Genomic DNA, 23,360 nt, shown 5'->3' with positions numbered 1-23,360 from the left:
TGACCAGGAGGCACGCCGGCTCAGTTGGTATAGTGACATGCTCTTCCTTATGTTTCCCAAGGGCCCTGGCCACCCACCTCCTTTCCCAGGACCCCCTGGGCCTCACGAGGACCCAGCAACTAAGGGGGTAACGCCTGGCGCAGCTGGAAGCCCCTGGGACTGTTGCGTGTGCCCATTCTGAGTGGTTGTCCAGTACAGTGACGTTTTCCCTGGCTCAGCGTGTGGGGGTCTTGACGTATGAGTTGTTTTGTGCCCGCGCTGGTGTGTGCATCAAACACACTCACAAGTGTGTGCATTTGTTCTTGTGCACGCATGAGGCCGTATGTGCTCAAACACAAAGAGCATTACGAGGAAGGCACATCCCTACTGGCAGGATTCATGGTCCCTGCTCGAGGGACTCGCTGAGCCCTGGGGAGGGGCTGTCAGAGTAGGAGTGTGCACCAGGCCTCCCCCCACGGTAAAACGCCACTCGTGGGCACTTTCATCTTCCCCCCTGCCCCTTCTTCATTGTCTTCACCAGCCTCCCCCAGGGGCATTGAGCAGTTTCCAGAATGCCCTTTGTAGACCACCTCATCCACTTTTTATGGGAGCCCGTCAAATATGGAGAGCAGGTGATTTTAAGCTAGGTCACCACAGTCCTTCTGGTGGTGCCAGGGAGGAAGGTGCCCCCTTGCCAAGGATGCCAGGCCGGCAGGATTGTCATCCTCTCCCACACCTGGAAAGAGCCAGCAAGCAGCAGCCTAGAGTCTGTGCGCCCAGTCGGCCCCATTGGGCTGGTGTTGACCATCAAGCGTCCAGCTGGGGCCCAGGATTGGAGGTGCAGGTAGAGGCCAGTGTGTGGGTGCAGGGAGATTCTTGGGAATCAGTGCAGTCCCCAAGCAACTGCTCCTGCTCCCAGGAAGGGGGGCTCAGTCCAGAGGCCGTGATCTGGTCAGAGGGCTGTGCCAGCCACGGGGGGAAACACAGGTATCCACCCACGGGGCCACAATGTGGACTCCAGGATCCAGCCAGGCTGTCACACCTTGGATCGCCCTTACCAACTGTGCCAGACCCTGTCCAGAGCTTTGCACATGTCTGTTATTCTTGTTGACCAGATGAGGAGACAGGACACAGAGATGCTGAGCAACCTGCCCACAGTCACAGTGGGGAAGTGAGGGAGCCAGGGCATGAGTCCAGCTGTCTAATCCCAGGGCTCAGCCCCAGCACTCTGGCCTCCATGCTCAGAGCTGTTTACTCACTCCCGGCCCTGATGTGGCTGGTCTTTCATTGCTTCAGGTCCTGGGCACAACCGAACAGGGAGGGATGGACTGAAATTAAGGCTCAGCTCATTCAGCAAGATGGAGTATCTGGAGAAGACTCCGATTCCCGATTCCCAGACCTGTGCTCTTGGTCCTGGTCCTGCTGGCCTGGCATAGAAACGTCTTGGGAATCCACTGTTTGTCCATTTTCTCTCTTGAGAAAGCCGTAGGTTTCTCTTACCTGGAGATGTGTTCTCTCCATCCCCTCTCCCTGGGGCCTGGGGCCTGCCACAGAGCCCCCAACCTCCACCCCCCCGAGTAAGCTGGTACCAAAGCCCCTCTTTCTGACCTGTTTGCAGAGCTCTGGAGCTCAGCCGTGACAAAGATGAGATCTCCCTGTTGGTGGAGCAGGAGTTCTTGAGCCTGACCAAAGAGCACTTCATCTTAGTCACAGAGAGCTCGGGGGAGCTGGACACACCCGGCGTTTCCCCCGAGGGGCCCAGACAGCCGGCTCCCTGCCTCCTCGCCCCTCCTCCTGTGGCAAACAGCAGTGAGTACCCCGGAACCACCATCATTGCCACCGACACACTTCTGGAGCCGAAGGTGGCCGTGTCCGTGATCAGCAGCCGGCAGGACTGCGACTCTGTCATGTCTACAGTCACGGGCATTCTGCGTGCTGCCAAGGTCAAGAGTGTCAAGGGGACAGAGGATGGGGGCCACATCCTGGGTGCCTCCAGCTCGGAAATCAATAAGCTCCTGGCCCAGTTCCCACTGAAGTCCACCCAGGCAACCAAGTTTCCTGACAACAAGATGGTGCTGGAGGAGATGAGGGTCATCAAGGACTTCCTGCAGAACAGCATGTTCAGCGGCCTGGGATCCAGGGAACCCACGGAGCTGGGCCCCTTCCTCTTGCTGCCGCCCCCGTGTCCCGCACCTCCTGACAAGCTCCCTGAGCTCCCTGCTCAGAAGAAGCAGCTCCCGGTGTTTGCCAAGATCTGCTCCAAGCCCGAGGCCGACTCCGCCATGGAGGGGCACCTCTTAATGGGTGAGTGGTGGCTGGGAGCAGGGCTAGTGAGTGGGCCTGCAGGGAGGGACCTACCAGAAAGCCAATCAGGGCTGCAGCAGGGGTGTGCAGCATCTTTAGCAGAGTAGGACAGGGTGGTCTCTCTGATGTGTTGCAGTCCCCAAGTGCAGGCTGTTTTCAGCACTTACAGGCCCCCTCTGCTGGATGCCCATGTATGGGGATATGGCTTATGTAAGCAAACACAGTGGCCTGGATCCCAACGCCCTTTGAGAAGAGATATAGGCACATGTGGTACCTGGCTCATGTTTTGAATCCAGGTATCCAGAGCACATTGAAGGAAGCGTTTACCCCAGCTGAAACTGCAGCATGGGGACTTTAAGCTGGATGGGAGGAGAGAAATATGATTAGCAGCTGGGGTCATCTGGCTTCCGATGGAGGCACCTGTTCTGACCCCGACGACTGGTCCTCACTCCTGGGCCTGGGGGTGAACGTGCAAACTCTCCACGTGCCGTTCAGACTGTTGGCCTGGACTTGTTCCCTGGGACTTCTGAGCCTTAGAACAGTGCATTTCCACCTGCTAACTGAGGAGTCCATACCCTTTCCCAAAAGCCCAGCCACCTCCCAAGTTCCCCTCACCACACCTCCAGGTTCTGCCTGTTGTGCCTGTTCTGATCCAGCCACGCAGACTGGACGGTTCCAAGGCAGAGGCATTTGCCTACAGTCAGCAGTCTTTAGGAGAGTTGATCATACATCAACCAAAAGAAAAATCACCCCCAGGCTGTGAGCATGGATAACTGAGACGCTGTGTTGGGACGGCACAAATCCATCTCCTTAATAAAAGAGGTGCATGTTCTGTGTTCTGGAACCTTGTGGGAAGGCCGAGGAATCAGAGCTGGGGACAGCAACCTGGACTCTGGGTCCTGGGAAGGCCTCTGGGACCCAGTGGGCTTTTTGGGAGCTGTGTGTGTGAGGGCTGAGCCCTGCCCGGAGGGTGGGACTTTCCTGCCACCGCCTTCTCCAGGAAGGATGCCTGAGAGCTCTCTGAGGGATGGGGCTGCAGGCTTGGAGGTGGCCCTGTCCCACCCACCTGCCCCACTGTGTGTGTTTGTCGCTGTGTATCGATGTGTGGGCAAAGGTGTGCCAAAGGAAATTTTATAGGTCTAGGTGTGTTAGAGAAAATGTGGGTGTGGGTGCATCTGAGTGTGTCTGTGTGTATGTGTCTGTGTGTATCCATCTTGTGTGCATCGTTGCGCACATGTAAGCGGGGCAGAGGAACGACAGGCAAGAACGTGTGTGTGTGTGTCTGTGTACACAGACGTTGGAAGAGGAAGCTTTGAAGTTGAGTGAGTGGCACGCGTGTTCAAGGCAATGGGAGGTATGTGAGAGACTGCAGGTGTGTGGGTCTCTGGGGAAAGGGCTATTATTAGTGGGTACTGTTATTTCAGCACACTGGCTGGGGGCTAAACTTGGCAACCAGAGAAACTCTTGGAAGAGACTCTAGGGACATGTTTTGCTAAAAATGTCATTTTCTTCTAAATTGGCTCAGGCTAGAGCACTCTTTCCTTCGCTGGGATGGTGCTAGGAGGGCAGGCCCAGTCTTGTCCAGACTCAGCCACAAGACCGCTGGGCTGCAGTGAGGGCACACGCTGGAGGAATCAGATCCATTCCCAACAGGTGACACTAGGCACAGGTCCTCTGGTCCAGCCGCTACAGGAATGATCCGAGGTGCTTGCTGTGCGTCCAGCGCGATTTCCCAGCCAAGCTCCGTGGAGACCTGCAAAGTCTCCAGGCTGGGAAAGGAGTGAAGAGTGTGGCTTCAACCAGACAGTGTCTTAAAAACAAACAAACCCACATATATACAATTTCGCCCATAGTTAATTTTGTTTGAAGAACGAGTCCCTTTGCTTAAAGGGAAATCTAGGTGAAAAATCACTGCTGTGGAGGGTATTGGGATGGTCCAGGCAGCGCCCTCACACCAGGGGACCACTCCGTCTGTTTGCAGAGAGACCCAGGCCTGGCTCCCACTGCACGCACTGAGGGGACATGCACTCACCGTGTCTCTCTGATGCCCACACCCGCTGCGCCATCTCCCCGTACTCCTGGATGGAAGGCCTCCCGGAAGGCCCACTTCCTTCTGGAAAGCCTCTGACAGTCTCCGATAGAAGCCGTCTCAGCCACCCTCTTCTCCCACTGTGTCCCTCTGTCACCTCACGGTCCCCATCTGCCTTGTCCTGGAGCTATTTCTGGGTCTGTCTCTCTCTCCCTCCTTGTTGTGAGCTCCTGCAGGGCTGAGTCTGGCTCTGACTCATCAGTGTCCTCAGTACTCAGGTCAGGGCCTGGCGCTGACAAATGGGCTGGATCACCCATGAGCAACAAAGCAGGAGTAGAGTCCACGGTGAGGGGCCGGACCTCAGCTAGGCCACGTGTTCTATAGGAACACAAGCCTCCCCCACGGAGCCAGGGTGGCGGGGCTGAAAGCAGCTCTGTATCCCAAGCTTGGTATTGTGGTTGGATAGAGGGAAGGGAGAAACAAAAAGAGGGAGAGAAGAAAAGAAAGGTAATTGGAAGGAAAGAAGTTTGGATGGAAGGAAGGGAGGATGGATGGATGGATGGATGGATGCATGGATGGACGGACCCATGTACGCATGCATGAGAGGGGAAGGCTGCAGTGGGCAGTGGTCCATGAAGGTGTCAGGGAGAAGACTAGGACCGGCTTGGGCTGGGAGGAAGACCCCAGAGTGGTTTGAGCCCCAGGCGTGTGCTAGGGAAGACCTGTTGCTTTGTCCACAAGACAGTGCTCCCTGCATCCAGCACGTGGCTTCCCAAAGCCATTGACTCAGTTTCCCTCCTGCTGTAGAATGGAAGTCTGGTGCCAAGGAGCCGACCAAGGGTCGTCGAGAGAGCCTCTTTCTCAGTCAGTGGCCCCAGAGCCGGAAGGACACGTGTGGTGAGGAAGGGTGCAGTGACCCAGTGGGCTCCATCTCCATGGCCCTACCAGCCAAGAAGCCTGCGTGGCCAGCCAAGAAGAACCTGCTCTATGAGTTTCTTGGGGCCGCCAAAAACCCAAGCGCGCAGCTAAAGCTTCGCAGCAAAGTGGAGGTGAATGCGCTGGAGCTGAAACGTAAGCTGACCCTGCCCCGGGGGAGTCTGTAGAGGAAGGGGTTCCAGAAAATCTCAATAGGCCTGTGATGGCTCTGCCGCCAAATGGCTGCCTCGTCCATGTGCAAGTCACTGGCTTTCTCTGGGCGTCAGTTTTTAAACTCATAAAATAGGAGAAATGATTCTCTCCCATGTCCCTTATCAGGAGTACAACTGCTAGAGAAATACAGGTGAATTTCAGGGTACCGGGGGTGTCATGAGTGGTCAGTTTGAATACAGCCCCGAGCCAGCATACATCGTATCCGCTCAAGTTGCTCAAGCCAAAGAAAAATCCATGCTTCAGATTATTTCTACCCTGAGATTATTCATGTCCCTGCTTTCTCTCCCTACAACTGTTTCAGCCAAACCTCCTTTGTCCAAAGAGATGCCCCTAAGGGGAAGTTGAGGTCCCATCTTGGACTCAGGAAGCACAGGACATTTACCAGAGGGAGAGAACCTGGGATTCATATCCTAGAACAACCCAACCAGATCTCATTCATTCAGACTAATTTGGGGTCATACCGTGTCAATTATATAATGTTGAAGATTTTTTTAAAAAATGATGCCAGTGTAGATACAACAACCTGGGTAGGGTCCTCAGTGTCGCCAAGTATAGGTCCTCAGGGGCTACTTTAAATAATTTGGTAAGAATGAATGCCAACGGCATAGCAATTGTTGGTATAAAACTGGATTTTTGTAAAGCACTGAAAAGCATTTGGTTTTCTACATAGGTGAACTGTAGCCCTAGCATCCTGGTTTATTGTTTTCTCTTGCTAAACTACCTCCTTTACTAGTGAATGATGGAGAAAGAACTCTAAGCCAGACCATGCTGGGATGCACACCTCTTCCAAATTGGCCAGGTGTGTGCTAACGATGTTTTCCTGTAGTTGGAAAGTCACCCACACTTTGAAGAACCGTCTTGGAGCTTAAAGGACCTGACATCTGAGAACATGAATCCCGGGGTAGTCATGGTGCTGAGGGTGTGCTGGCCTCTTCCTCCTCAATCACTGAAACACTACCTCTCCTGTGGCTCACAGTTAACCCACCTGTGACGGCGGCCGACAAGAGCAACCTCAAGTACACAGGGAATGTTTTCACCCCACGCTTTGCTACAGCCTTGACCTCAGCCACCCCGAACCAGCCGCTCTGGCTCAACCTGAACTATCCACCTCCGCCCGTGTTCACAAATCACTCCACCTTCGCACAGTACCAGGTGAGTGAGTGGGTCCCGGGCCTGGCTCCCCAGGTTCCAGCCACGGAGAAGTGGTGGTTTGCAGGGAGCCTAATTCATAATGAGGCCTTAGACTTGCTATTTTCTTCACTGTGGCCACATCAGACCAACTACTTGGCACACACACACACACACACACACACACACACTCTTAAATTTTCCATTGTCCAAAATCCAGCTCACTCTGTGTTATGTATCTGCTTTGCTAGTGTTGGCTGGTGAAGTGCTCGGGCTCCCAGCAGAGGATGAGGGCATAGTCCTTGTTTCCCACCCACATGCTATGACTTCCTTTAGAGTTAGATGACATGTGTCCTAGAGTACTTGGGACAGTTCCGGTTTTGGTCTCTTGTCCCAGCATTATTAAAAGCACCCCTTTTTCACTCTCAAGTGTCCTGGTGTGGATGCCAAACTATATGGCCACCTTATTTAAACAACATCTGAGTAGTCTCAGCTTGTACCAGCTCAGGTGGCCTGGCACACATTCGCGGTCTTGGGCTCCTAACCTAAAGGGAATTAGTGACCAGACACAAAGGGATGGTGCAACTTGAGGAGCAGGGCTGGAAATTTTACTCACGGAACTTATTTATGCAGGAAAATGTAGTTTCTTTAGTTTGTCTATTTAAGTCAATCTCCTTTAAGAGCTGTCGCCCACTGGGCAGAAGGAGGAAAAAAAAAAATCAAATCAATGTCCAGTCTGGTTTAAACCTTAGTCTAGTTCAACAACTTCAACAGTCCCTTTAGGTAGTGCTCAGTTGCTCCAGGAAAGGTGCTCAGCATCTGAGATTTCTTAGTCTTCTGGTCCCTGCCCCAGCTCCTCTCCAGAATGGCACGTAGCTATATGGGCAAGACACACCAACTCGTACACCCAGGTCCTTGGGGGCCTGCTGCCCCCGGCTGGCCCAGCAAAGCATGGAGAAGGCACACAGAGAAGACAATACACCTGCAAATCATCTTGTCCGGTCTCTGTGCATTTCCTCCTTTACAACAGAGCGGCAAGCCTTAGGGCTTAGGTGTCCCCTGCGCAGAAGGTGGATCTTCTCTACACCACACAGAGCCTCTGTGAGCTGGACCGCCACACTTCGCCCCAGAAGCTTAAACAGAAGCTCACAGAGTTTAGCAAAGTCTCTGTCTTTCTCTCTGACGTTTTGTTTTCAAGGCTTTTTGTTTGTTTGCTAAAGAGGACAAGTGCCCATCCCCTCCCCCTGCAGGATGGAGAGCCTTGGGCTGGGGCTGTCACGAAGCGTGATGGAGGGGGAGGCCAGCGTGCATCAGTCCTGTATCTGTCTCGTCCTTACCCAGGTCTTGAGCGAAGTGCCCTGTTCGCACCCTTATCCATTCACCAACCTCTTCTCTAGTACTCCTCACCCTGGCGTTTTTGTGTTTGCTCCTTCACTATTCAGTCCTTTATTCACCTACTCACCACCGTGTTCATTTTTATTTATGTGTTTACTCATTCATTTAAGTAATTTAAAAACCTTTGCTCCACCCTGACCACAGGCCGAGTATCGGCCAGGCGAGGGCTTTCAAAGATGACTGAGACGCTCAGAGTCCAGCACACGTCCGGCACGAATCGGAGACCTGCACTTTGTGCACCCCACCTCTGAAAGAGAAGCAGCTGCATAATTTTATGCAGTGTAAACCGATTCACTCTAAGTGCACTTGGAACTCAGTGTATAAAGTGGATGCATGCTGGCTTGCGTTATAAAGAGCGGAAAGATAATAGCTCCTTGCTATGTCAACTGCTTCTGGCTTGACTTTTTGGAGGGAGTGAGATTCGACCATATTATCTGAGCACGAAGGTCCTTTGTTTTCAGAGATGCTGGTGTTTGCAGCGCACGGCTGCCTCTAAGCTTCCTGGCCTCGGCTGGAGAAACTGACCCTCCCAGGGAACGACGGAGAACAGGGCAATTTACCTTCTCGAAGCTTCCTATGATTTCATAATGCCATCTAGCTTTGAGACGGCTCATCAAGGGGCCTGACGTGATGAAAAGAATGCAGGTTTTGGAACTGGCAGACTTGCATTTAAAGAAATCTGCTGCTTAAAGCTGTGTGGTTCTGGGCAAGCTAAAGTTAGCTAAAGGCTCTGAGCCCTCCTTCCCTCACTCGTGAAATGGGCTCATAAAAATTAGCAGCAGCGGCACGGCCTGTACTTGACTCGGTTGTAAGTTTAATTGAGTCCATGGGTGAGAAAGGGCTTTGAAAAGTCTAAAGTACGATACAGATGTTGGTTTTTATTATTATTCAGCCCTGATCTTCCTAGGAAAGAGGGTCAGGGAGCTGTACAGACCTTGAGGAGACAGAGAGGAGAAACAGGGAACGGTCTATCCTAGTCTCTTTTCTTGCACGGCATTAGGAATAAAGATGAGGTCCCAAATCCAGTTTACTCAGAGCTCCACTGTGGAGCGATGCAGAGCCATGGAAAACTAAGTCCGCAGCACCCAGGAGATCTGGAGGCTCCTGGGCTGCTTGGCATAAAGGAACTCTGTTCCCAGTTAAGGAGGGAAGGTAGAAAGGGGCCGTGACCTCAAGCAAAGAAGAATGAATGTTGTGATTGTGATTGCTTGTGATTTTACAGAATTGCAGAATTGCAATTTGAACAACTAGGAATGTCCTCAAAGTCGGCGAGTGTGTTACTCATACTGATGCATGTGGTACTGTCTCCTGAAAATCCATCCAGGACGGAGCAGGGACAGGTGGCTATTTGCCTTCCACAGGCGCCAGGGGCAGCCCAGCCCAGGCGTGGGGAGGACGGTGGCCTGGGGTAGCTGGCCGTGTGCCGCAGAGCCTAGGTTGATGGGGAGGGAGAGGGGCATACAGAACCTGGCCTCCGAGCTCGCCGTGCACTAGGCCAGGGAGGCCCCATCTGTCTGACTGCTCTGTTGAGGTTCAGGCCATGGCAGGGGGTGCAGAGACCAGGCCGTGGTCATGGCCGTGAGTGGGGTTGCCCCGGGGCTACAGGGCTTGGAGAAAAGGGGAGCAGGTGCTCCTGTTGCAGGTGAAGGGGCTGGTGGAAGTGGGAGCAGCCCGACCGCATTCTCTGTCATTCGCCCGGGAACACAGAGCCAGGGGAGGTTCCAGAGGATGCGTACACTTGGGGACCTGGTAGGTGGGGCCCCATATCACGGATTCTGCAGCCTTTGATGAGGAGCCCATGGGCGCTGAGGAAGTCATCAAGGGCACAGTGTCAGCCATCAACACTTTGATCATTGGCACAAACTGAGTCCAGAATGGGGGCACCATCTTGGGGTTTGGAATCTTCTGGAAAGACATACTGGCCTGAGGGGTGCTTTGAGCTGTGTCTTAGGAGATAACTCTGAATTGGCAGGTAGAGGCAGTCTGAGCCCGGAGGGGCTATGATCTGACCCCACCCCCAGAAGCTGGGTGTGTGTGTGTGTGTGTGTGTGTGTGTGTGTGTGCGGGCGCGCGTGTACCCGGGCGCCCAAGGCTGCCCCAGACGGAGTTCTGAATAAAGGTTCTACTTCCCATTTGGCTGAACTGCCTGACCACCTCTTCAAGGTGGGGGAGCAGTGAGAGATGCTGCACATAGCTAACATTCGCAGAATCCTTACTACGTTCTGGGCTCTGTTCTAAGCCCTTTAGATGCACTAACTCATTTATCTTCCTGCCAATCCTCATCATAAGGTGCAGACACAGGTGTATGTGTGGGCACATAGACACACAGCAGCAGAGACCCAAACGAATTCTCCGAAACACACAGCTGAGGACACAAATGGAAGCACACGTGTTGATGTGCTTAAATAAACATGGATACAAACCAACACACACACACACACAGACACACACACACACACAGAGATGCACATCGATACCTCAGGTCTTGGGGCAGGAATGGAGTTTGGGGAAAGGCACTTAAGAAAAGGGTAAAGATAGCAACAAAGATAATTTGGCTGCCGTCACAGGCCTTCCCAGTTTGAACACATGTTATAGACAAGGGAAAAGAGGCTCAGAGAAGTGAAGCGACTTTCCCAAGGTCACACAGCCACTGAAGGGGTAGATCTGGGATTCAAGAGGCAATCAGGTCCCTCGGACCTGAAATACTCCCCGGAAAGGCTATGAATCCTGCTCAGCAGGGGCTTCCTGTGCAGTGTGAGTTGCGCTTGCTCAGCCTGATGGCTGCCCAGGCAACGGGTGGGTCTGGCCAGCAGCGTGGTGGGCCGGACTCCAGCAGGCTGGCAATCCAGGCATTGTGAGCGGGAAGCTGGGCGGAGCAGCTGCTGCTCTCTGGCGGGGAGCCCTTTGCCCCACCATGCTGAGCCTGCCCCTTCTCCCCGCAGGGCCAGTACCCACAGTGCGCAGCCAGGATGCCCTATCAGCAGGCCCTGCACCCCAAGCTGGGCTGTTACTCCCGACAGGTGAGCGGACAACCTCCTCCCCTCGGTCCCAGCTCCACGAAGGCCTTCAGGTCAGAAGGACATTGGCTTCCTCATCCTGGTCCAGCAGGACACTGGCCAGACTTTCTGGCCCGCCCTTGGCCCTAGAGAACAGACATGAAGGCCAACATGCACGTGGAAAGAAACCCGTGTCCCCAGGTGCTAAATGCTGGCACCTCCATGGCCCTTGCTGCGTTGCAGCCCCTCTCTAAGGGCTTTACCTGAATGAACTTCATGGCCACCCTGTGGAATAGGTTAGGGATGAAGAAACTGAGGCACAGAGAGATTCAATAACGTGTGCAAGGTCCTAAAGTTAGCACACCAGTTAGCTTTTGCTGTGGCAACAGACAGCCTCAATATCTCAGAGATTTTCAACAATAAATGCTGAGTTTTCCTTCACAGGTCTATGGGTTGGTGGAGCTGGGCTGCGATTGGGTTCAAGCCTGTTTCATGAGTCTCCCCTTTGGGGACCATGCTGACGATGCAGTAGCTTTGGCTCCTGCCGCGGTGGATGACGGGAGTGCGGGAAGGGTGAGCAGAAACACCCACTGCTTCTGAGAACCTCAGCTTGGAGCTAGCACATGGCCATGTGCACCCACCTTCCACTGGCCAAGGAAAATCACATGGTTTTGCCTGGCATCGGTGGGGCTGGGGAGTCATCTCCTTCCGTGTCAGTTTGTCAGTTAAAATCTAAGACATCCAGTTAGACTCCGGGTAGTTGGTGAGTAAAGTCTTGGTATAAGGAAGCCCCAAATATTGCATGGGCCCTAGTTATATTAAAAAATGATTTGCTGTTTACCTGAAGTTCAAACCGAACTGTAGGTCTTTTTGTTCGTTCGTGTGCTAAATCTGGCACCCCCACTTCCATGGGCAGGCCAGGAGTGGATATCTGCTTGCAGATTACACGATGGCAGAATTGGGGTCAGACCTTGGGCAGCCTAGCTTCAGAGTCCGTGCTGCCAATGACCATGGCTTACTGCCTCTTGTACACAAAATAAAGCAGCAGAGACAGATACGCACTCACAGAGACACAAAGGAAGATGTAGGTACATGCATGCTGCTAAGCTGCACACACATGTGTATCCAGAGATATTGAAAGTCTTGGGGAAGACATGGGGGTGTGAGGGGAGATACTGACACTGCACTGCGTCCCCAGGCTGGTCTTGCCCCGCTCACACACAGGTGGACAGACCCCACACTCAGACTCACACTCCTTGGCCTCTTTTCTGCCCCCTGCCCCCAGGGAGCAAACTGTACTTCCGACCTGAAGTATGCTGGAATGTTCCAGAGGGTAGAGAAGAGCCCATAGGTATAGGCTACTTTTTTACATGGGCCAGAGCTGCTTTTCTAGCAGTAGGGGCTCTGCATCCTCAAGAAGAATAGAGATGAGAGAGAGTCTGGCTCACAGGATCTCCACCAGTCACCCCCACCCCACAAACAGCAATACATCCATCTAGCCCCAGAGGGAGCATGTTGAGACCACCTCATGTATGTGCGTGTATCTGAAAAAGTAATAGAAGAACATGGTACAAAATAAAAAAACCTCAGAGGCAGTCGCTGTTGCTGGTTCCTTCAGTCTCTTTCCAGTGGCACCTATTTATACAAACATTTTATACAAATGTGGCTTTCTGGGCACACTGATCTATCATTACTTTTGTCAGTAAAGTATATCCTGGAGGTGGTTCCCGAGCAGCATACACAGCTGTTTTATGGTGTTTACCGTTTACACGTAGTTAGGGACACATTCCCTAAAGAAGGCTTGCATGAGCTCCAGGACCTGCATCTCCTCTTTCTTGTCAGTCCCCTCCCAGGTCTGGGGCCTCTGCCGGCCCCCTACCTCCAAGAAAACCAGGGGGATTTTCTGCTCTTTCTGCGTCTGTCCTGGAGGGAGGTGCCTTCCTGGGTTCTCTTCTGTGAGCTCTTGGCTCTTTTGGACCTTTAACTCGTCATCGTGGGGTTTGGGGGCCCATGCCCAGCATCACCAGGTCCTACCTTTCCCCTGGGGGAGACATGGGGAGGGCCCGGAGGAAGGGGCTCGGGCTTCTAGAGGGAACAGGTGTAGAGGTGCCATAAAGGGGCACAGGCACCAGGCTTACACCTTGGGGGTTCCGACTGCAATTCAGACACTTGGAGCACTTACTGTGCAAGGTTAACTTCTCTGAACCTCATTTCCTCATCTCTAGAATGGGAAGAGTGGTGGTCTGCCTCACAAGCTGTTTGGAGTTTAAATGAGAGAATCCATAGGAAGGGCCTGGCCTGCCCTAAGCTCTCAATAAGCCCTAGCTTTTGTGATTTTTTTTTTTAATTAGATAAGGACATGCAGGGTGAGAGAGGGCTGTCAGTGTGCTGATTCCCTGCACACGTCGGACCCCAGACTCTTGCTTTTAAAGAGGAAGCCCAGAAGTTTCCCCAGTTTTGACGGAAACTCCCATCAGCATCCAGGAGGATGGATGTCGGCTCCATACAAAAGAGGGTTTTCTGACATTTGGAGCTGTCAGTGGTAGAATACAGTGCCTGAAATGTAATGAGCTCCCCATCAGTTTGGGTATTCAAGAAGACACTTAGTGGCCTCTTTTTTCCTCTCTCCTCTTCCTCTCTCTTTCTTTCTTGCATTCATTCATTTAGCATGTTTATTGAGCAGCTACTGTGTGCCAGGCACTGTCTTGGGGCTGAGAAGATATCAGTAGATAAGACAGACGGGATCCTTGGTCCGTCAAGGGCCAGATAGTGGGACCCCAGGTTCTTGGTGGGAGTCGGACCTGGGTAGTGTCCAAAACCCCACTGAGTTCCTGATTTTCCCTGAGCTGAATCTCTTTGCCCTTTCCTGCCCTTTCTCCTAGACTCACTGTACAATACTGTAACCACTAGCAGCCACGTGTGGCTTCTTACATTTAAATCAATTAAAATTAAGTAAAAGGTACAATTCACTTCCTCATTCACAGCAGTCACTGTTCGAGTGGTCGGCCAATAGCCACAGGGGGCTGGCGGCTGCCCCAGCGGGCGGTGCAGGCACAGGACAGCCCCATCACCGGGCACGGCATTTCCACTGAGCTGGGCTGTCTTGGACTTGGAGTCTGTTGAGATCCTGAGGTAGAAGCCAGGGACGTATAAATCTCAACAGCTTTTTTTTTTTTTTTTTTTCTTTTTGAGGTAGTAAAAGGCTTAAAAATGAACAAGGACTTCGGGATGGTTATTGACGGAGGAAGAAGTAGGGAGGCAGGGCCAGGAATGGAAATAAAATTTATTTGCTATTTGTTATGCACCAGGCTCTTTGCTTTTATCAACTGACTCAGTCTCCATACAGTGAAGGGAGTATTTGCCCATTCTACAGACGAGGAAACCGAGGCTCAGATAAATTAAGTATCTTGCCAGTCAGATACAGAAGCTGAGTCCTGGGCTTTTGCCATCCCAACACGGTGCCGTCTATACACTCACAGCGACTGAAGGGCACAGGGCCTGAGGGGGGGTGCTGGGATTGGGGTTGGGCTTAGAGCCAGGAACTGTAAGGTTTGCAAGCAGTGGGCTCTGTTGGACCCAGTCCCTCTCTCATCTCTGACCTGCAGGTGACGCCGTACAATCCACAGCAGATGGGACAGCAGATTTTCCGCTCTTCCTACACGCCCCTGCTGAGCTACATCCCCTTCGTCCAGCCCAACTATCCATACCCTCAGAGGACACCTCCAAAGCTGTCCACCAATCCCCGAGACCCTTCCCCCATGGCAGGAGATGGGCCACGGCACCTGGTCCCCCAGGCGTACGGGTGAGTCCTCAACCCACACAGGAAGTCCACCCTGTATCCAGAAAGCTGCCGAGGAGGGGAGGGGGCATGCTGGGAGAGCCTCCCTGACGTGTTCTTGGTACATATGCTCCGTGGCTGAAGGGAGGGAGGGGCCCTGTGCCTGTCGGGGGGCTCTGTGGGTCCTGGATGGACCTGGTATGGACGGGAGGCTGGTCCAGGATTTGCTGGGCCGCTGTTGTAGGCCCATGATGGGGTTGGGGCCCCACAGTCTGGCTGCAGAAACGTAGCTGCCCCGTTGGCAGTGGACGACGGATACACTGTCTTTAGCTGGTGGCAGGTGGCGGAGCATGACACATCTGCCTTTACCCGTGTGCATGGTTTACAACAGGACACGGCCAGGTAATCTTCTTAGAGCGCTCTCCCCCCAGTTACTGCAGCCTGAGCTCCTTCCCAGGCTAATCTCGCCAACATCCCATTGACTTTGTAACAGGCCCCGCTGAAGGGGCTTCCGCGGCTTATCATGGCTGCTGACGCTTTTCCACCAAAGGGCCCCAAACAACAGAGGACAGGAACTTCGCAGCAAGCAGCCAACACAAACTCAATATTTTAGCTGAAAATTCCACACAAATTTTACATGCTGGTCCGCCATAAATTAATGTTCGTTGTCTCGATAGAACAACACACGGCCGCTCATTCCCACCCACCCAAGCTTCAGCTCGTATTCCTGCTCCAAGAGGCAGGCGGCGCCGCGTCCCTCCTGACGATCTGAGTCCCCACACACCCTGGGGGACGTGTGCCCCAGCTGGAGAAACTCAGCTGATAAGATGAGGGCAAATTCCCCAGCCTGACCTGGATTCCCTTCCTGTCCAGCCCTCTGCCAACGGCCTTCAGTGTGACGTCACCTGGGTGTCCCCAAACTCTCATCCTTTCAGTCAGTGTTTCCCCTGAATGCCTTGTAAAAGAATTACATGTTAGAAAGAGGTTTCCAGAGTTGGATCTGTTCAGGAAAAGCTGTGAGAAACAAAGATAAACAGGTTTCTTAACTGTTGGAATTCTCAGATCATTTAATTTCCTAAGGTGCATAGAAAACGTTCACGGGGGTGGTTGATAGTGTTATTTGAACATGAAATCCACAACCCCTTTTCTTTCCTTTTTTTCTTTTTTCCTTTCCTTCCTTTCTCCCCTTCCTTCCTCCTTTCCTCCTTCCCCCTCGTTTCTTCCCTTTTCTTGTACAGCATATCAGGGTGCATTTCATCCAACCCACCCCGGAAAGCTGTGTTAATTCATGTGGTTAATATGTAGCCCGTGGGGGACCCACAGTTGACAAGGACACGGCTCCTCCCTTCAGAGGCTGAGAGTGCATGAGATACGGGCGCAACCTCGTGCTGGGAGAAAGTGAGGACCATCCCAGTGGCCCAAGGACAGAGGGAACACCCCTGCTGGGTGGCCTGCAGAGTGGGGAGGTTCCAGGGAGCACAGTCGGAGGAGGGTCCAGCCCTAGATGGGAAGTGTGTGGCAGGCTTAAGGCCTGGGGAACAAAGGTGTCGGCTTGAAGTATCCGGTTTATCCCTGAAAAAGGTGGAAAATAGGATTAGAAAGGGAGGTTGGGCTTGGATATTAAAGGCTCTGACTCGTAGGCCTGGGACCCATGGCAGATCTGTGCACACTGGAGTGCATGGATGGGCTGGAGGGGAGGAAATAGGACGCAAGACAGTGTGCAGCCTGGAGGTGACTGGAGGGTCTGGAGCGGAGGTTCTCACCTCCCTTGGGGGTGAGACTATACGAGACAGCAGCGGAATCAAGACAGACCACCTGCACCCAACAACTTCCCATTCTGTACCATGACGCTGGGCCCAGCGGAGGCCAGACTGCAGGAGCCAGAACTGGCTGTGCTGGGGAGGGGGTGTGGCTGCAAGGTCTCAGCGGTCAGCAGGTGCGAAGCACCGATTGGGAGCCGAAGAGCCGAGGGTCCACGCCTGGTCTCTGGCTGTCTGCAGAGGGGCAGGGAGGAGAAAAGCGTGAGCAAGAGGCTGAGGAAGGAGCTGTCTGGGAAGTGGGAGAGAGCCTGGGCCCTGCCGGAGACACTGTGGGCACAGGAGGACAGTGATGTGGGGGAGGAGTGGTCAGCAGGGTGGCCTGGTGGCCTGAGAGTGAGGTCAGAAAAGTGAGGCAAGGGGGCGGGGTGCAGGCCCATGTCCCCCTAAAGGATGATTTGTTCTAGGCAGCGTTTCCTGGGGGGAAGGACCAAGGAAAAGGATTTCCTTCTCTCATTCCAGGGGAAGAAATAAACAAGCAGCACACATGTCAAGTGCGGGGGGGCGGGGGGGCGGGTAAGGAGCGAGAGAATGAAGGGATGTCTCTTGAGCTGAGATCTGAGTGAAATGAGAGAATAGATACGGGCAAGGAGCACTCTGGGCAGCGGCCCCCGAGGGGCGAATGTGGCTTGAAGCACAGTGAGTAGGAGAGGGAATGAGTGGAATTGAAATCAGAGACGAAGCAGGGCCGAACTAGATAGGGCCTGGGGGGCATGGTGAGGAGTTTTAAGAGCAGTGGGGAGCTCTTAAAGCTCTTACATTGCTGAGGACATGTTCTAATTCTCTGTCTAAAGAAGGTGGCTTTGGTCAATGTATGGAGCCTGGACCACAGGGCCGATGCAGGGATGCAGGATAGGAGCCCTGACAGCTGTTGGAGCAAGAGGTGCTGGTGGGGGGCGCCTGAGGGGCGCAGTCAGCTGAGCATCTGGCTCCTGATTTCAGCTCAGGTCTCAGGTCCTGATCTCGGGGTCTTGGGATTGAGCCCCTCATTGAGCCCTGCGTTGGGCTCCCTGTTTGGTGCAGAGCCTGCTTGTCCCTCTTCCTCCCCCTTTGCCCCTCCCCTTCTGCTCCTCCCCCCTGCTCTCTTTCTCTCTAAAACAAACAAACAAATAAATAAATAAATAAAAAGAGATGCTGGTGGTGTAGACTAGGGCAGAGACTGTGGGAAGGGGTAAGTGAAAAAATCTGGAGTATTTGTTTTCTTGATCGAATTGACAGGACCTGATGATAGCAGGATGTGGAAAGGGAGAGAAGTCAAGCATCATTCTCTGATTTTTTATTTGAACAAGTGGCAATGCCGAAATACTAAGGTCAAGGGCGCCTGGGTGGCTCCGTTGGTTAAGCAGCTGCCTTCAGCTCAGGTCATGATCCTGGAGTCCAGGGATTGAGCCCCGCATCCACCCGGCTTCCTGCTCAGCGGGGAGTCTGCTTCTCCCTCTGACCCTACCCCCCCCCCGATCGTGCTCTCTCCCACTCGCTCTCTTGCTCGCTCTCTCAAATAAATAAATAAAATCTTTAAAATTAAAAAATTTAAAAAACAAAATACTAAGGTCAAGATGACTAGTGAAGGGTCTGTTGATGGAGTTTGGTTTTGGATATGCAAAGTTTGAGATGCCTGTTAAACATATGAGCGGGGCTGTTGACAGGCAGGTGGGTACGTGAGTCTGGGGCTCAGAGGAGAGGCCGGGGCTGGCAATATAAATTCGGGAGTCATTAGCATATAGATGGTATTTAAAGGCACGGGATGGGATGAGATTGCCCAAGGAGTATGTGTGCATGGAGAAGCGATGAGGCCCAAGGTCTGAGCCCTGGGCCTCCTACATATAGGGAGCTTGGGGAGATGTGGAGGACCCAGCAGAGGATCTAAGAGGGAGTCTTAGTGAGGTGAGAGAAGAAATAGGTGAGTGTGGAGTACAGGAGGCCGGGGGAGGAAGTGTTTCCTGGGGGAGAAGGAGAGATCACAGAACGACGCAGGCCCTGCTGGCTGGGGCACAGTGTATATGGAGGAAGCAGTGGTGTCCGGGGTTCCCAGTGATGGGCGCCAAGCAGGTCTAGAAGAGGCTGCACCGGGCAGGAAACATGCACGGGCACTGGGGGAGAGTATAGCCCAGGAGACAAGCAGGGTCAGGAGCAAAGAAGCAAACCAAGAGACTCAGCCATACGAAGAGGGAGAGGTAGGAGCCCATGGCTCTCAGGGAAGGAGGAGCCAAGCCCTCCCCTCCCTCTGCCAATCAATTGCATACATTCATGGGGCAGGATAATCATGCAATTTATCTTCCAAACAATAACAAGCTTGAGACTTGGAAGGAGCACCAATAATAATCACATTGGAAATGCCAGTGTAGAAGCTGTTGCAGGCACACCGGGACAGTTCGCCATGCTCGAGCGAGTTTGAGCTTTTCCTCTTCCTCCAGGAAGCACTCCTTGATAACTCTAGTCCACGGAGTTGCCTCTCCTCCTGGTCTTCTAGTGGACATCCTCTCCAGACCATGCCCTTGGCAGGTGAACCCATCAGAAGTTCCCAACCTGAATGGCCTAGATGTGTGGGGCATGGCAATCAGATATGAGGTGTGTCCTGAGTCATTTGTTACTAAGAATTATTAAATGCTGAAGTATGGGTTCCGGTTTTTATTTTGTAAATCAGAGCAGAATCCAGGGTATCCCTGTAACAACATGACTTTTAATCAGTTCTTTTCCAGTACGAGTTTCAGAAGAGGGAAGAAGAGGTGGGATTACAGCCAGCATTCTTGTTTACGAGGCACCTCCCTTGTGCCAGGTCCTGGGCTGGCCTCTGGGCATAAAATGGCAAACAGTCCAGATAATGTCCCTGCTCTCCTGGAATTTATTTAATGAGAAGGGAATCAAACCAACCCAAAGCCTAGCTTGCCCATGACACAGAGCGAGCGAGAGATACAATACCAGCTGAGGCATTACTGCGGTGGTTGTTCCCATCACTTCTTCTCTCCCCACCCGGGCCCGCTTTTTGTGTTTCATTAATTCACGGGAGGGTGTGGTGAACGTGAACGTGAACATCTTCTGTAATATGCATCTGCCCAGCCTGAAAAGGGACCGAGAATCCCTGGATTAGACTAAATCTAGCCATTTGCTCTGCTGCAATTTGTACTGAGCTCCGTTCCCATTCATTCAAAGCATCCTAGCAGATGGGTGAAGAAATTGCTATAGGATCGCAGAAGTGTGAGTAAATGTTTCCATCTGGAGAGGTCAAGGAAGAGGTCACAGAGGAGATGGCTTTTGAACTCTCTTTTGGAGGATGCATGGCAGTGGTGCCGGGGGGAAAAGCAGAAGTGTGCATATTTCTACGCTTGGAAGGTGAGGTTCAAATGCTCTCCAGCCCCTCCTTCCTTGAGGATCTAAGCAAAGTTCCAGGCACGCAGTGATGTCTCAACGCTTATTCCTCGAACTGGTGTTGAAACGGGGAGCCTGACTTAGCTTGGTGCTGATAAGGGGAGAGGGAGCCCTGGGATTGTCTAGACTCTGGGATCTCACACTGGGACATGGCCCTGAGTTCCGTAATGTTGTGGAATTCCTGAAGGACACACCTGGTCCTCTCAGGCAGGTAGAATGGCTTTAGGCCCACAGGTAAGGTGCTCAGATTCAGAGAGACTCCCTGCAGTGTGGTCCTGGAAAAGGAGAGAGCACTGGGCCCATAGAGGCAGCCTCCCTACAGGCTGCCAAGGGCTCCTTGTCCTAAGGAAGTGGCAGAAGAAGCTCTTTATTGTCCTCCAATTGTATCATTTTAATATTTTATTTTTCCAGAGCCAAAGCTTTTTTATTGTGTTAAAGCATGTAGCCTCCAAGCCTGTCATGATCTTTCTAGTCCTTGACAGCCACAACATTAACACGGTCCTTTTCCCGATATCTTTGCTAACATCAGGAGTGCCATCACAACATCCATCTTCTTTCTCTTCCAGGTTTGGCTCAACGGCTGGCAGGCCCGTCATGAACAGCCCGTATTTTTCCTCCAGTGGGAATGGCATAAAGTTTTAGATGACCTTTTCTCTTCCCTCCTCCTGCCTTAGCCCTTGGGTTAGGGCTAAGGGCTCTGGAACTCTGGATTCTGTAATAGCGTGGCCTGAGGTTTGGAAAGCCAAGGTTCCGACCAGGTCACAGGCAGAAAACAGCAAGACCAGACTCATCTATTGACCAACTCTCTCACACACACCACACACTGTTCACTGCACATGCACCTCCCTCATATTCATACTCACCTGCTCAACCACATATGCACCTGTATTTAGCTGACATGAGTGATTTTTTGTTTTTGTTGTTGTTGGTAAAATAGAAGTAAGACACTTAATTATAGAAAGTTTGTATTTTATGATAAAAGTGTGAGCTGCTTGAAATGGAGTGTGCCTGCTTATTTTGATCATGCTCTGTGTCATCTTCACTGCTTATTTCCCCCATGCACCAGACACAGCATTAACCCAGGACATGACAAGAGACCACAGGCTGGAGTCCTCAAAGCGCTGCTGTCTAAATATGGGACCCCAGGGGTCATAAACATAAGGGACTTACCTCTTCTCTTCTGTGACCCACTCACTTCTCAACCTCCTAGTTCCTGCATCTCGGGAGTGGACGTAAAAGTAAAGCACCCTCCTCAGGGAGCTGTTTTATAGGGGGAAGAAACCTCTCTTGGACACAAGATGGGAAAATGTGACCTGGAAATCAATTCCAAAAACAATCCTAAATGTGGTGGACTATATCCAGAGATTGTATATCAATGCTAAGCTCCAGGTCAATCTCAAAACTGTACATGATGGCACTGCCCTTGGATCTATCTCAATCAACTTTTATCAGGGACTTGAATAAGGGTGTTGAGAGCATCCTGACCACATGTGTGGAGGACACAAATCTGGGGAGAGGAGATGGCCTTAATCGGTAATAGCACATGTACTAAACTCTCTTACACCCATGGCAGGCATCAATAAGCAGCGGCTCCCCTGAGCCTGTACAAAGCCATAGAATCGTTCTCCCCATGGTGGTCCAGGCAACCGTCACTGATCAGGGATGGTCTGTGAAATGAAACCTGTGTGCCATCCTTTGACAGACGCTAACAAGGTGAAATTAAACAGCAAGTTAATATAAGGACCTGCTCTTGGGTCAAAAAAAAATGAGCTACACAAATAAAAGACAGACCAACACTATCAGTTCTAAGTTGCTCTATTACCAATCCTATTAGTTATCTGAAAGCTCAACCTCACCCTGGCTGAATCCAAACCTGATAGCAATGACAGGCTGGGGTCTGGAAATTACCGATGTCTCAGGACGGGCTTTAGCCCTGTGCCCACAAGAGCATTTCTCCTGCCCTCACAGTGTGATTCCATTGGCCTCACTGGCCTTTCCTTCTGGGAACCTGGAAATCAATTTCTCTTCTAAGTTCTCTTAGGACTTAGGCCCTCTCCCTTTCTCCATGGTCTGAGTCTGGGATTCTCCCCAAGTTCTTCAGCCCCTGCCCCCAAAGCTGGACCCTATTTCTAGCATATCTTATTTTTTTTATTGATTGCCTTGGCCAACAGTCTAGATTCCCCATGGACTCTGAGAGACATTAGTCACCTAGGCGTTCTGACAAATTCAGGAGCCCTTTTCGTTCCTGAAGGGCTTCCTCACGTGGTATCTCCAGGTATTAACCCCAGGCTGGACCATAGTTTACTACCCTCTCTTGATCTCAGGCTGTTTGGAGGCAGGAGAGAGTAAGAGAAAAAGCACTGATTTGCCCTTGGCCAGACCTGGTTCTAAGCCACTTTCCAAATGTTGACCTTGGGCAGAGAACCTAATCTCTCTAAACCTCAACTTTATTAATGGCAATGTTGATAGTTGCGGGGATTAAAAGATAAGGTAGACTTAATATAGATTTAATGTCTACTTAATGCAGACTTGTGGTTTTACAATGGTGGAGTGAAGATGTTTCTGTCCCTCTTCTCTTGAAATTGCTCCCCAAATAGGAAAGAGAGCAAGAAAACTTATACAAACCCCATTCTCAGTGAAACTGGGAGAAGCCAGCAATCCCATCCACTATGTACAAAGTCAGAAAGGGGATAAGGGAATGGTAAATGCCTCAGTGGAGCAGGGGGAGATCATGCTGAGATGCCCGCTGAAGGAGACAAGAAGCGAACAATTTTCTCCTGCAGAGTCCTGAAGGTCTCAGGAGGTGCTGGGTGCTGGACATCATGGAAGGTGGGGCTGGAGAGGGATGAAAGTGAGGAGGTGATGTAGGAGGTAGCTTCTATCCCAGCCCCACAAAGCAAGGGGTCATGGACCTTTCTATAGAAGATGGGAGGCATTTTCTCTGGGGAACCTTGGAGACCACACTTAAGGATTGTGGAGCTGAGAGTCCAGATTGAAAATGGGGGTTAAGTGAAATACAAATACACATCTAATGCCAACAGCTAGGTCTTAACCAAGAGGTAGGAGTTTGGAGGGTCCTCTGGAGAAGCTGAACTACCACAAAGGCACTTACAGGCACCAACAAAAATTATCCTATGATTACGCCCATCAAAAAGAGCTCCCAATCAACTTTTAAAGACCTGAGTCTTAATAGGAATGGACAGTCTTCAACAAGAAAGAAACGGATCAAAACGAAGGTAAAAAGAAACCAAAAAAAGAGAGACAGACCATAATATTCTCAGGGAGATAAGATAGTACATTTAAAAAAAATAAGACAATATGCCATATACTTATTTTTAAAAATCAGAACAAGAAAGTGCTTTTCAAATTAAAACAGTGATAGTTGATATTTTTCAGTGAAGAGAGTTGGAAGCTAACAT

At 51.8% G+C, this 23,360-nt stretch overlaps 1 protein-coding gene across 5 annotated transcripts in view; it reads left to right on the top strand.

The window, feature by feature from the left end:
• Positions 1-20,939, top strand: part of CUNH1orf94 (chromosome unknown C1orf94 homolog) — a 40,759-nt gene extending 19,820 nt beyond the window's left edge. For 3 of the 5 annotated variants that reach the window (XM_073902953.1, XM_073902952.1, XM_025856570.2), the window contains 6 exons: positions 1,598-2,283; positions 5,120-5,383; positions 6,438-6,613; positions 10,927-11,004; positions 14,586-14,782; positions 20,508-20,939. In XM_073902953.1, coding sequence (XP_073759054.1) covers positions 1,598-2,283; positions 5,120-5,383; positions 6,438-6,613; positions 10,927-11,004; positions 14,586-14,782; positions 20,508-20,583 — 1,477 coding nt within the window. In that variant the 3' untranslated portion in view covers positions 20,584-20,939. Of the gene's footprint in view, positions 1-1,597; positions 2,284-5,119; positions 5,384-6,194; positions 6,287-6,437; positions 6,614-10,926; positions 11,005-14,585; positions 14,783-20,507 lie in introns of those variants that run through there. The other 2 variants (XM_025856571.2, XM_073902954.1) reach the window with 2 other exon arrangements.
• The last annotated feature ends 2,421 nt before the right edge of the window (positions 20,940-23,360 follow it).

The sequence above is a fragment of the Callorhinus ursinus genome, unplaced genomic scaffold (genome assembly GCF_003265705.2).
Source record: "Callorhinus ursinus isolate GAN/ISIS: 27379988/994484 unplaced genomic scaffold, GSC_fseal_2.0 scaffold18, whole genome shotgun sequence".
In the NCBI taxonomy this organism is placed as follows: domain Eukaryota; kingdom Metazoa; phylum Chordata; class Mammalia; order Carnivora; family Otariidae; genus Callorhinus; species Callorhinus ursinus.
The sequence above is the reverse complement of the archived record's forward strand: the minus strand, read 5'-3'. Positions and strand labels throughout refer to the sequence as shown.